General features: G+C 41.0%; 1 protein-coding gene across 1 annotated transcript in view; it reads right to left on the reverse strand.

Annotated features, from left to right (window-relative positions):
- The window catches only part of LOC145294171 (allurin-like), a 65170-nt gene that overhangs the window by 39938 nt on the left and 12275 nt on the right, over window positions 1-12957 (reverse strand). Inside the window, exon 2 of the mRNA XM_080141296.1 lies at window positions 608-730. Within this exon, the coding sequence (XP_079997422.1) occupies window positions 608-730 (123 nt within the window). The remainder of the gene's footprint in view (window positions 1-607; window positions 731-12957) is intronic.

The raw sequence follows: 12957 nt of genomic DNA on the forward strand, positions 1-12957 counted from the left end.
GTTAATGCGACGGTCATCAAGAATTTGTTTACGTTGGACTTGAAGACAACCAAATTGTAGGCAGCTGGAAAATAGTAATGGTTTAAAGTTAGATGAAAAGACACTAATCATTCTAGTCTCTAAGCAAACTATATTATTTTATTGCATGAAAAGCTTTTTGAACAGAATATATTAATTTATCGCGATAGGTGTTTCATGAAAATTTAAAGTGCTCAATAATGTGTTGTCATGTACGAAAACTGTTAGGGAACCACTGGGTTATAAGTGAGATACTATACAATCTTCCATTATATTACGAAGCCGATTTTTTACATATTGGATGCACGAAATGAAAGCCGGTAGTGACATCTTTCTAGATGTGGCGGTGGTAGTCCATCTTATGTTGCATATGCTTTCCATACAGATAGACGATTGCATAATGTGTCAGGTATTTTCTTGCATGGTAAAAATAGCCGACGATTTTTCCAGCGACCACATAATGAAATAGTCATGGACTTCTACTTAATTTCAACGATCTACCCACAGCAAGCATTTCAACGTGACCAAAGCGAAGATAAAGATGAAAGAATTGGTGCGTGATCGCATAATCATAATACTACATACTTACCATGTATTGCATATCTTTAGCTGTCGGCTTAGCCTTGGCACGAACTTCATTGTGAAAATCCACTATTTCCTTCTGCATTGCCGCAGTGTAGGGTATTGGGCATACTTCGCCCGCTGGGCATGCCTTGAATAAAAAAATTAAAAGCACATTAGCTGATTAGTTTCAGTGTATACGTCTATGTATTGTTGCAATATTTTGAACTTGTAATGGCGTAAATATTTATTTTATTTTGCAAAAATATTTACAAAAATAAAAATGTGGCACAAGGCCGAAAAAAGGGGCGGTATTAAAGTTGACCTAACTAACATAAATTTAACCTGACTAGACTCTTTCACCACAATACCAGATTCACTCTGTGGACATCCTACTTAAAAACCCGAAAATTACAAATATAAATACATGATGTGGGGGGTTGGGAAAAAAATCTTATATACAAAAATGAATGAGAAATTTACAATGCAAAATGGGTTAGTAAAAGAGCCCCCTCACTAATAATTGTGGCGGATAGAAAGTTTTGTTAGTCGAAAAGATGTAGGTCCCACGAAAACAGACTTTATTAAAAACACCACAAAAATGGCCTACATCACTGACAAAACAGTCTATCCGTCACCTAAAGGGGCCGATGTGGAGATTATCGAACCAAAAGAGGGGGGAAAACGGGGGGGGGGAATGAGACCGGGTAAAACTAAATGGGGGGATGGGACGATGACAACGTGCATACTCTAGCTAAGTTAAAAAAAAACGAACCAAAATGCCTAACTATCCTATTCTATGTGGTCCGATGCATGTCTAAGTTCATTCAGGTCACCCAAAATTCTTGAAACCTAAGCAAACTCAAAAAAGGAACTCAAGATTAGCTCCATTCACTCTACACAGTCGCGAAACTTTCACCCAGCTGTCGTTGAAATTTGCCGGAGCGAGTTTCACCTTCTCCAGCTTAATTCGCATTTTCAATCGATATTTCAAATTGAGAACAAGCTGGAGAGCAGTGAAGGTCTCATCTCCGTAAACCTCCTTCTGTCGTGTCGTCCAAATCACGCCTCTCATAACACACATAGCGTTCTTCTTTCTTCATGGTCTGTGTCCAGTTGCAGCACAGGGAAACCGAACCCAGCACAAAAAATCGCCCGCTCAGCATCCGAACCGTGAAGCCTTCAAATAACTCACACAACGGTCGAACGATCGCGCAGTGGAAAAAAAACATGAGCAAGGTCTTCCTCCCAATCTCCGCATCGGACACAATTAGGTGTCTCCTTAAAATACGCTGCGTAAAGTTTTTTGCTGACCCAGAGGGCATTTCGTATTACCAGCCAGGTGAGTGATGCCTCGTAATTATTGCAGCTCGACCCGGGCACCCAAGGCCATATTAAGCAGCGCTCCCCTTCGTAAAACCGAACTCCTCAATCTTTTCGTCTCGAACGGATCCCCCCACTAAGGCCCGATATAGCGCCTTGCGAGACAACAGCTGGGTGTCAGAGAGGCTTTCTCTCACGCGTAGGAGAACTATCAAGGCTTGCCGACATTCGCGATAGAAAGGGCACTCGTTTCGGTGAAACTTGTGTGCTTCCTCCTCAGCCGAATGTACACTCTCCAAAGGCTGAAAAGTGTATTCTATCCAGAATACGCCGTTTCCTTCACTAGGTGTACACATTCGAACCAGGTATATAAGCCTTAGACTATGTCTACGTATTTCCACACTAGGCATACCCAGACCGCCTTCACACGGATGCAGGTAACAGACCTCCCGGGTAACCATGGCTTGTTTCCGCGCCACAAGAACGCGAAAAGAGCAGGCACCAGATCAACTAGAGTGGTCTCCGGAAGTGGAAGTACTGATAGTTGGTAAAGGATTAGGGGGTAGATATGAGAATTACATACCTCCGCCCGACCCTTCAAAGACAGGTTTCTCACGGCCCACATATGAGATGCAACCATGACCGCTTCCAATACCTCCGAGCAATTTTTTTCCAGCTGGGGACCGGGGCCAAACCAGACGCCGAGTAGCTTGCATGTCCCACCGGCCCAACTAAAGGGCCCCTGAAGGGGCATACTCTTCCAGTCACCGATACGTAAGCCAATAGACTTAACGTAGTTAATTATGGCCCCTGTAACCTTAGCATACCGACTTGTTTCTATGTCGACGACTCTCATCTCGGCACTGCTTGTTACAAGCACAGTCACGTCGTCAGTATAGGCGGTATACTTTACCGGTGTAGAGCCACCTGGCAAAGTAATCTCGCGAAGGACCGGATTCACCCGTAGCTGGCGCAAATATGGCTCAAGCGCCAGCACATACAGCATTGGGGTTAACGGACAACCTTGACGGATCGATCTTGTTAACAAGAAGGGTTTCAACCTCATCCCATTCACTTCTACGATAGCACCGGGGTTAGCATACAAGAGGCGAATCCAAAGGTGAAACTAGGGACCAGCCGAGCGAAGAACAGCATCTAGGTAACGATGGTCTACTGTATCGAATGCTTTGGACTAATCTAAATTGATCAGCGCGACTTTTGTGTCGACTTTTTCTACGATCAAGCGTGTGCAAATTATCTTGAATCGTCCGGCCCTTAACAGAACAAGTCTGTTCGGGACTTACTAGACGGTGTAAGACAATCTGCAGACGATTTGCTAAGATCTTGGCCAAAATCTTTAACTCTGTTTAACATCGTTAAGGGCCGGAAATCACCTATCCATCCCCTCCATTTTTATCTTTGCGTAACAATTTAATGATTCCCTTGGTAAAGTGCTGAGACATGCACCCGTTCCTAAACCAGGAGTTAAAAAGTACGGTCAGCAAAGGGATAAAAATGGGCGACAGCTTCAAATACGCCTCGTAGGTCAGACCATCAATTCCAGCGGTTCTGTCTAGCCCGACCTGTTTCAAGGCCTCAATGACTTCTTCCTCTTTTATACTACCTTCCCACCTAGCCGCTTCGGTCGCATAAAGGCTAGAAAAGTCGGCTAAATTCAATAGTCAGGCCAGGCTCCTTGGCGATGTGTCGATCTGCAGAATGTCGAAATTCCTCCGCACGCAGTGACGCGGCCATATTTGTTGACTCGTTTGGCGCTCTTTTTAATCTAGTTATCCCTGGCCCTCCTTGTTATCCAAGTAGTCCAGTTCAGCCTTAACTATAGTATAGCTAGCACTATCTCCCTCCTCCACCGCCCTTTCTAAGCTATCTTTTAGTGCCGCTTTCGCTGCTCTAGAACTACGGTTGAGCCGGCGACTAAAATCAGCAGCGAAGGACCTAATGGCTTTTTTTAAGGTTACCCCACCACTTATTCCCGATGATATCCCCCGTCAATTGTATTGTAAGTAGAAGCTGTTCCTGGAAGTCCTTCACATCGAACAACGACCTGTTGAACTTCCAGTAACTAGCCATCCTAGGTTTAACACTATCTAAGTTTACTCGAACGCGGACAAGCCTATGGTCCGAATAAACTATATTATGAAATCTTGGACAGTCTATAAGCCCTAGGTTGACTCTCCTTACTAAGAACCGATCGATGTAACTCGAAAGTTGCACCGAATCGGAGCCGCGTCTATCTGTCCAAGTCCATGCTAAATCCCCGGCTTTTTCGTTTCGAAATTTATCGACAAGATCAAACTTGTCGGCAAAGTCTCGAAACGCTTTAGCATCCCGGTTCTGATTAGTATCCCTTGTGTTATTAACCCCGCGATCTTACTCGGGATCCAGGACCGCGTTCCAGTCTCCCGCTAAAACTAACTGGCGAGACGAATTCATGAAAGGGTTTATTCGCCGAAAAAATGAAACTAGCTTCCCTCTGAATCTGCATAAATAGGGTCACACGATGCATCAAGAGTGCGCTTAACTAGCGAGGTAACCCTCCTTGCGTGGGTATCATAATGTGCTGAGTAGAGCTGAAAATCTCTAAGGAGCACATCCTGATAGGCACTTGGAATGAAGTGAGTTTCCTGTAAACAACATATATCCACACCGAGACGTTGAAAGTCACGTGCAACTCGAAGTTTACGAGAGGCGTCCCTCAACCCTCAGACATTCAATGTAGCTAATCTTAAGACCTACTTGGCTTACTTAGGGTTGGAAATCCTGACCAAACATAGACGGTGTCAAGACACCGACAGCTGTCCCCATGGATCCTGTGGTCATCTCAGTGGTGATTGACCTGTCTCGGGACAGACCGCCGATGTCTAATGGAAATGTTAGTTCGAGTGCCCTATATAAAGATGAATGAACCTTTATGGGGACCCGTCCAACACAAGTTTGTTTAATTTCAATTAAGTCTTTGTCGTTGAAAAAAGCAGCTGGAGGAAAAATGTCATGAGCAGAATTTGCTTCCTCCAGCATGCACCATAAGCCAATAGCGTCTTCTCTGTTTCTTACAACCGGAAGAAGTCTTTTTGCTGACTTAAAGTTCTCTGCGTTAGAAACATCTGTTTTATTCACCATTTTAAAGGCAGATAAAGTTCTGTAATCTTTTTTGCTCTGATTCTTCATAAATTGCTCTTTTGCTCTTGTCTAGGAGTTATTTTACATAAATTATTGCCTGTAAAATATGGGGTTTTTTTCTTTGGTTCGGAATCTCTTTAGGGACTCCTAGGTCTTTTTTTGTCCGCTGGGGTTGCAGGAGGAGGTGGGGGCGGAGATATACCTGTTTTCATTGGAGAGGGTGGAGGGGTATTTTGATGGTTATTGCTGACAGTGTTAAAAGGGGAGGGTTTGCGCGCTGACTGTTACTTTGATACAAGGGGAATCATTTTCCCCCTTTTGGGGAGTGCGGTCGTCACTGGCAGGGGTAAAGTTTTCGCTGGTGATAAACGAGTCTTTGTAGGGGAAGAATCCGGGAAAAGTGAGTCCGGAAAAGGCTTACTGTTCCTTTTTTCCACTTTACATTCCTCGTCTAGTTTGTCTTTTAGTTTGGATAAAAGTTTAAATTGGTTACCACCTGGGTCTTTCGAGCACATAGCGTCAATCTTTTGTTTCCTCAAACTTTGAGCGTATGACTTAGGCGATGTTGGTCTTTTGTTTTTAACTAGCGTCCATTCATAAGATGTAGTTGAGGATTCGTTCGCTGAGTTGCACATTTTTTCAAACTGCTCAAGCGTTATTTCTTTTGCTGGGCTTGCCTGAGCACTTGAATTAGGAATAGTGGTAGTTTGTGATTTAGCTGCCAAGCTGTATCCTATTTTGGGAGCTTGAATTGCTACAGTTTTTGGTGCCTGCTGTGCTGGTGGAGTTCTTTTTGAGGCAAGTAAATGAGGTGTCCTTCCTTCCCGCATATCCAACAAGCTGGTCGACGTCCAGCTACCACCAATGGTAGTTTTTCCTCCCCTGCTTCTATGTAGTATGAAATTTTGTCAAATACCTCTTTGTTGAGAAGAATTTCGAAAGTCCGTGTTCCATGGAAACCGTTGAGACTTACTCCCGTAATATCTCCGAATTGCATAAGAAAGGCGCATAAATATTCTCCAGGTACCGTTGCTGGAACTTCGAACACAGAAACCGTCGTTATCCTCCTTCCCATATACTCCATCCTCGGAATGTGGTCTTTCGTTATTACTTCTTTTTTTGGTCATACTGACGCAGTCTTCTTCTTACTTAAATAACGCATTCCAGGTATTATACCCTTTGCATTTTGTTATCCTTCCCGGTCTCATCGCGGTTGTTGCAGTTAGTTTCGCGACTTGTTCTTTTGTAGACCTGATCAGTTTACGGGTCTTCCTGTCGACCACAAATAATAGAATGGATTTTTTGGTAATTTCTTCCAATCTTGGGAGGCTAGTTTAACCCCTTTGTCGGTGATAAACTCCACACGTTGTTTCGCTTTTTCAATAAACTGTTGTACATCAATCTTGATGACTGGTGGTTTTGCCCATCCTTGATTTTCCGTATTTTCAACGGGCTTAGTCGTTACAGTTTGTTCCATCGGCGTCCAGGTGGCTAATGCCATCGCCGGTTGAGGCAGAAAGTAAAGAAAAACACAACTCCAATAACAAATAACGCAGGAGGAGAAAAATCAATAAAAAATAAATAAATAAATAAATAAATAACAGAATAGCAAAAACAAATCTAACAAGTCAGTAACAACTAGCGTAACAATAACAGTAATACGCAGAGTAAAGAGGCAGACTTGTAATGGGGTATATATTTAAATGCTGCCCACATCAGTATTATGTGACACAAGGCCGGAAAGTGGGAACCCCGCAGGCTCCCCTAAAGAAGGGGCACTCCTGTAATTTTAAAAATTGCCTGAGTAAACCCGTCGGAATTCCCCGGTCGGGGCACCTCAGGCAGCAAGCAATAAACTTGCCCCACCGGAAAGCCCGGTGGCAAGGCCTGGGAGGGTGGACCTCCTGGGTATTACCCAGGCGGCGTACCTCAGTCCAAAAGGTGCTGGGCCGGTTCCCGGCCCCTCACCTGTTGGGCTGAGTGTCAAGTGACAAATCCTTGACTTGATTTACTCTGTCACGATGCAGCCGAAGCCGCTAGGAGACACATCCATTCACCATGGACTTGTGAAGGGGGTATATATTTAAATGCTGCCCACATCAGCATTATGTGGCACAAGGCCGGAAAGTGGGAACCCCGCAGGCTCCCCTAAAGAAGGGGCAATCCTGAAATTTAAAAAATTACCTGAGTAACACTGCCGGCATTCCCCGGTCGGAGCGCCTCAGGCAGCAAGCAATAAACTTGCCCCACCGGAAAGCCCGGTGGCAAGGCCTGGGAGGGTTGACCTCCTGGGTATTACCCAGGCGGCGTACCTCAGTCCAACAGGTTCTGGTCCGGTTCCCGGCCCCTCACCTGTTGGGCTGAGTGTCAAGTGACGAATCCTTGACGTGTACTACCCTGTCTCCCTGCAGCCGAAGCCGCTAGGAGACCTTCCCCATCAGACGCAGTGATGGGGCTATGATCCCACACAGTCGGACGATTCTATTTATAAACGATGCTGCTAGTAACTGACGAATCGAATTAATTCACGTTCTGCTACCAACCAATCAGAAACCAGAAATGCTTCATAAATATTAAACCTTTTACTGGAGCAATTTTACATGTTTTTTTTCCGTCTCGACACCGTAAAAATATTTTGCTCTGTGGAACTGTCTACTGCAAACAAGTCACCCCTCAGGACTTGTGTGTAACAACGAACCACCGGAAATTGTTCTGTCTACTACAAACCAGTCACCTCTCAAGACTTGTTTAGAACAACGAACCATCTGAAACGTTTCTGAAACTAAACATAGCTTACACTTATATATATATATATATATATATATATATATATATATATATATATATGCATATATATATGGGCATATCTTGAATAAAAACAATGAAATGCACATTAGCTGATTAGTTTCAGTGTATACTTCTATGTATATTTAATGATATGGCAAACAGTAGATGCTAACATTTTATACTACTGAGACGAAACTTATTTCCTTTAACAAATTCAAAAATAAAAAATTTAGGACATTGCCAGAGCAGCTGCTAAAGTGGGAGCTCTCTACCGTGCTAGATATCGTGAGAGATTATACTATATATTTATAAAGCAACAATTCACCCATTCGATCTCGTGCATCTAGGTTTAGTATATATTACTTTTAAAAGGGTCGAAAATGTCAATTTACTTGGTTTCGATCTATCACTTAAGCTTCAATCTCTATCCCTTAGCGATAACGTCGCATTTTGGGGTTCGAGTTACAAGTACTTTAATGAAATGTTTTCTAATGAACTTATAGCACTTGTGTCACCTGAACGCCTACATTCCCAGGACTACCTTTATACGCAGCAAAATGTCACTTGTTTACTCTTGAGCTCACTAAAAATGTCAGAAAGGCTTCTACTATAATAAATTCTTCATTTTTACATACTAGATTATTTTATTATTTCCGCGTTCTTTGCTTCCCTAACTGGACTTACCTACAGGTTTAAATATAATGTGAGCACAAATCTCGCTGCTCAAGTTCCAGCAGTCCACTGCAAACTACAGTCACAAACAAAAGGCATTACGCTTCAAGTAACAAGATGCCTTTTTAAGTTTAAATTAGTTAAAACACAACATTGAGAGAAGGTCGTTTTTGCATTTACTCTGTATACTTACCTCTGTTTTCTGGCATTCCCTCTTTGTTTATATATTGTAATATTTCCCTTGAACCACGCAAATCATTACAATAGCAATATTTAATATTTCTACTTATTTAATAGCAGTAAACTTGTACAAGTTGATGAATTTGTGAGCTTTAACCAATAAATGACTATGAAAAAAACGTGAATACCATAAGACATGGATCCGTATTCATAATTTAAAGATCCTGAGATTTAACTGCAAGTAAACGATACTTACCTACCATAAACACTGTGAGATCTGAGTTGCTTAATTGTGACTAAGAAGGATAATAACTCAATTTCTAAATTTGTCTACTCGAGATAACGTGAAGTGTGTAAGCAATGCATAAGGTCCAGGCAAAATACTTTGTCGTCCTTCGCATAGGGAGGATAGCTATCGAACATTACTTATATAAAAATCGCAGACCCAACTTCTAATAACCAGGGACGATCATCTGTCGTAACGATGACTCGTGATGAAATATAAACAAGGATTGTGCGATCTCTAACTACTCTTTTCCTGTGTCGATACTGCTGGATTCTAATTGCATGGAAAAATACGGGATGAGTGGACACAATGCTATTACGGTTAAATGGTTAGTCCACTCCAAAAAGACGGATTATGAAGGGAGATCCTATCATGATTCCCTCATTGCTTATGATCGAACCAAAATTGTTGAAAAAAAACACCTTATGCCAACAACAAATTTTCAAGCACTCTTAATCTTTTTCCGATATCATGCGCTGAAATGTGTTCATTTTCCTTAACGTTTCTTCTGAGATCTTCCATCTACGAGGTTGTTTCAATTAAAATTAAGCTAACTCCAAAATGTCCTCAGAAGTACATTCCACCGAACGGTGTTAGGCTACTTTATGGCCGACGGTGTCCGTAGTACATATTGGGTATACCCCTTAGCCGTATGTAAAAATAGAAGTATTCTCTATAGCATTAAACTTTATAGATTGACTAAATATTGACATTGATGTGCATATACCCTAAAAAAATCAAATTAAACCAAATATCAAAACGTCGTACTCTCTGATTTTGCTGCCGCAATTGCACGTAGAAATCACTATACCAATTTCTTTTCAACAAAGCAGGCTTTTAGAAACCAAAACCGTCTTTGAGTCTGCCGGTAACCACTACCGAAAGATCATATAAAATGCGAAAGCTTCCTTCACTCTAACTGTACACTCTAAAGTAGCTAAGAAGATACTACGTATCTATGAGTTTTGGCGCATAACAAACAAGGTTTTGAAACGATGCGTAACTTTTCTCTCAATCATCACCTGAGGTGATTATTTAATCACCCGAAAAACTTTTCGCTTAGATGTTTTTTTGTTTTTTTTTTACACAGTGGTCACCACTTATCAAGGACAGGAAGCCACTCAGGGATAAGGGTTATTGCAAATACATTACGTTAGTGTGGAGATTTGATGAAGTGTTTACTTAAGGGGGCGGTTCATTAGGAATTTGTTCACGTTGGACTTCAACACATCCAAGTTATAGTCAGGTAGGAAGCAGGCAGATGGAACAGAGTTCCACAGGCGTGCAGTTCTAAGAAAGAAGCTTTGTTCATGGAATCCACGTTTTGATTTAAGCACAGATAAAGAGTGGGGAAAATTTTTCACAGTGGATTCAGCTAGACGGGTGTTTTTCGCGAAGGATTGGTGAGGGGGGACCAGAGATTTGAGTTCAGACGAGCACCTGCTATGGAAATAAAGATAAAACAAGGATAGGCTCGCAACGTCTCTTCTGTGGGAGAGAGGTTGCAGGGTAGAGAAAAGGGTATCCCCCACTAAGCCACGAAGTCTATTTTGTACTCTGTCAAGGCAGGATAGGCTGTTTTTAGCAGCTCCTGCCCAGATATGTCAGCAGTATTTCATCCTTGGACGTACTTGGCTTTTATATAGATAGATAATTGCATCAGTACTGAGATATCTTCTGGAGCGGTAGAAGGATCCCACCATCTTTCCAGCGACCTTGGAACAGACTTGATGTACGTGTTCCATTTCAGATCAGGAGTAAAGGTCAAACCCAGAAAATTGTCAAAACACGGGGCCTCTCCCAGACGAGAGCCATCCATCACAACTGATGCCAGATGGGGACCAGATCGTTTATGATTGTCATAATTGTGTTATTATTATCTCACTTGATTTCTTCTAAGGAGTAAAAAAAAATACTTTGAGCGACATATATATATATATATATATATATATATATATATATATATATATATATATATATATACTAGCAAAAGTACCCGTCGTTTACTGGGTTCAAATGCAGCCTACAAAAATGGACTCTGATGGATGAAAGTTTTATAGGTTAAAAAAAGGAAGGGTTGTAAATTTGGGTTGAATTTGGGGGTATCAAAACCAAAGCAAAATATCATGAAAGTAAAAATAAAATAGATAACCCCCATAATTTATTATACAATACCTGTTCACACTGAAACACTTATCACAATATTCTGTGGATCTATATTTAAAAAAAAACTTGTTAAACTTTTTGACATATTTCCATTCGATGGAGGTTAGGTGCGAATGAATACACCCTACTTTTATTATACCATATTTCTTCAAACTGAAACATAATTATGAAAGTATACTTATGTACATTATATCAAAAACACTTGTAAACGGTATTTTTAATTTTTAAATGTTTTTATTTCCATACTTTGTGGACCAGGCGCGAACACAGACCTCACAATTTTAATGACCCACCAGATCAAACATACCCATTCCTGTGTATCGATACATCTTCTATCATTATATGTAAGCAGTTTTAAAAAAAATGCAACCATATAGGAGCCTATTCGTGACCAGACACACACACAGACATTCAGCTTTATATATATTATATATATATATATATATAATATAAAGCTGAATGTCTGTCTGTGTGTGTGTCTTGTCACAAATAGGCTCCTATATGGTTGACTTTTTAAAAAACTGATTACATATAATGATATATATATATATACAAAAGTCTTCAAACCTGATTCAGAATCTTGATTTCAGAAAATCAACTTACCCTGACAACATCCCAATCATCGCCCGAAAAAAGCTATAACTTGTACTAGCCCCAATACTAAGGAAGATGCGTATTTAAAAACACGAGGAATCGGTCTTCTGCATCTCAGTACAGATCAGTCAGCCTTCTGAGCATCATGAGTAAATTGTTCAACCACCTCAACAAAACACATTATACAGTGAGATGCAATAGGGTTTCCGTTCCGAATGATAAACCACCGATGTACAGACGGCAACATCACGCAGGATTAGTGAATTATTAGACGAAGGCTTCGTTTCTAGCGCACTCTCTCTTTACATATCTAACGCTTACTTCAAAACATTTCATTATGGAACACCTGGAAATGTTTTGTCAATCATCAAATCCTCTCTTACTGAAATATTTATACTAGTGGCCATAATTGGGCAGAAATCTGGAGCCCACAGTATTAATGCTAGCGTAACTCAAGGATCAATAAAGAAGAGAGGTGGATCATATGCTGGTTTAGAAAGCACAGGTTCACATCTGTACTTGATATTGAATGCACAGACAGCACATTTCCGCTTGATGTCTGGTTGTATATGGGCGCCGGATAGTCTGACATTAGTGGCGGTTAAAATTACCCATGAGGTCCTTTATGTGTAAAACCCCATGATATTACCCCACATCTTTTAAATACTGACTTGCTGTTTGCTGGCAAGCAGTTTGACTGCCATAAGAGACTTTAGGATATATGAAAAAAGCTTTTGAGAGGTATACCGAGATCCTGCCGGACAAACCGGACCATGACAAAGTATAAATTACTGACAAATCTACTAGTATTTCATTACAGGAGACACTAAAATATGTAGACTTTTCTTCTACATATTATAGTGTCTCCTGTAATTTTACAGTTTACAGTTTTATGTTAAAACATATTAGTTCGTGTGCTGTAATATTTTGGAAAATTCCACGCCTCAAGATTATGGGCTTTGCCAAAAGGCATGTTCATCTGACAAAGCACATTCAACATAAAACCACTCCTTGATTCTCTGTAGCTTGATTTCATAGTTATCATAAATCACTGTAAATAACCAACTTAGAACAGTCGATTGGGCATAAATACTAGTGGAAAAAGGACTGAAAAGTTCAATCGTGATACCTACCTTCAGATGGCTTTGAATTGTGTTGCTGGATCAATTGATATTCAATGTAGACATTAGAGGCAGTGCTAGTACTTAAAGAGGCACTAACAAACAAAT

The sequence above is a fragment of the Euprymna scolopes genome, chromosome 1, assembly GCF_053919585.1.
Source record: "Euprymna scolopes isolate OS-2025 chromosome 1, ASM5391958v1, whole genome shotgun sequence".
NCBI classification, from domain to species: Eukaryota; Metazoa; Mollusca; class Cephalopoda; order Sepiida; family Sepiolidae; genus Euprymna; species Euprymna scolopes.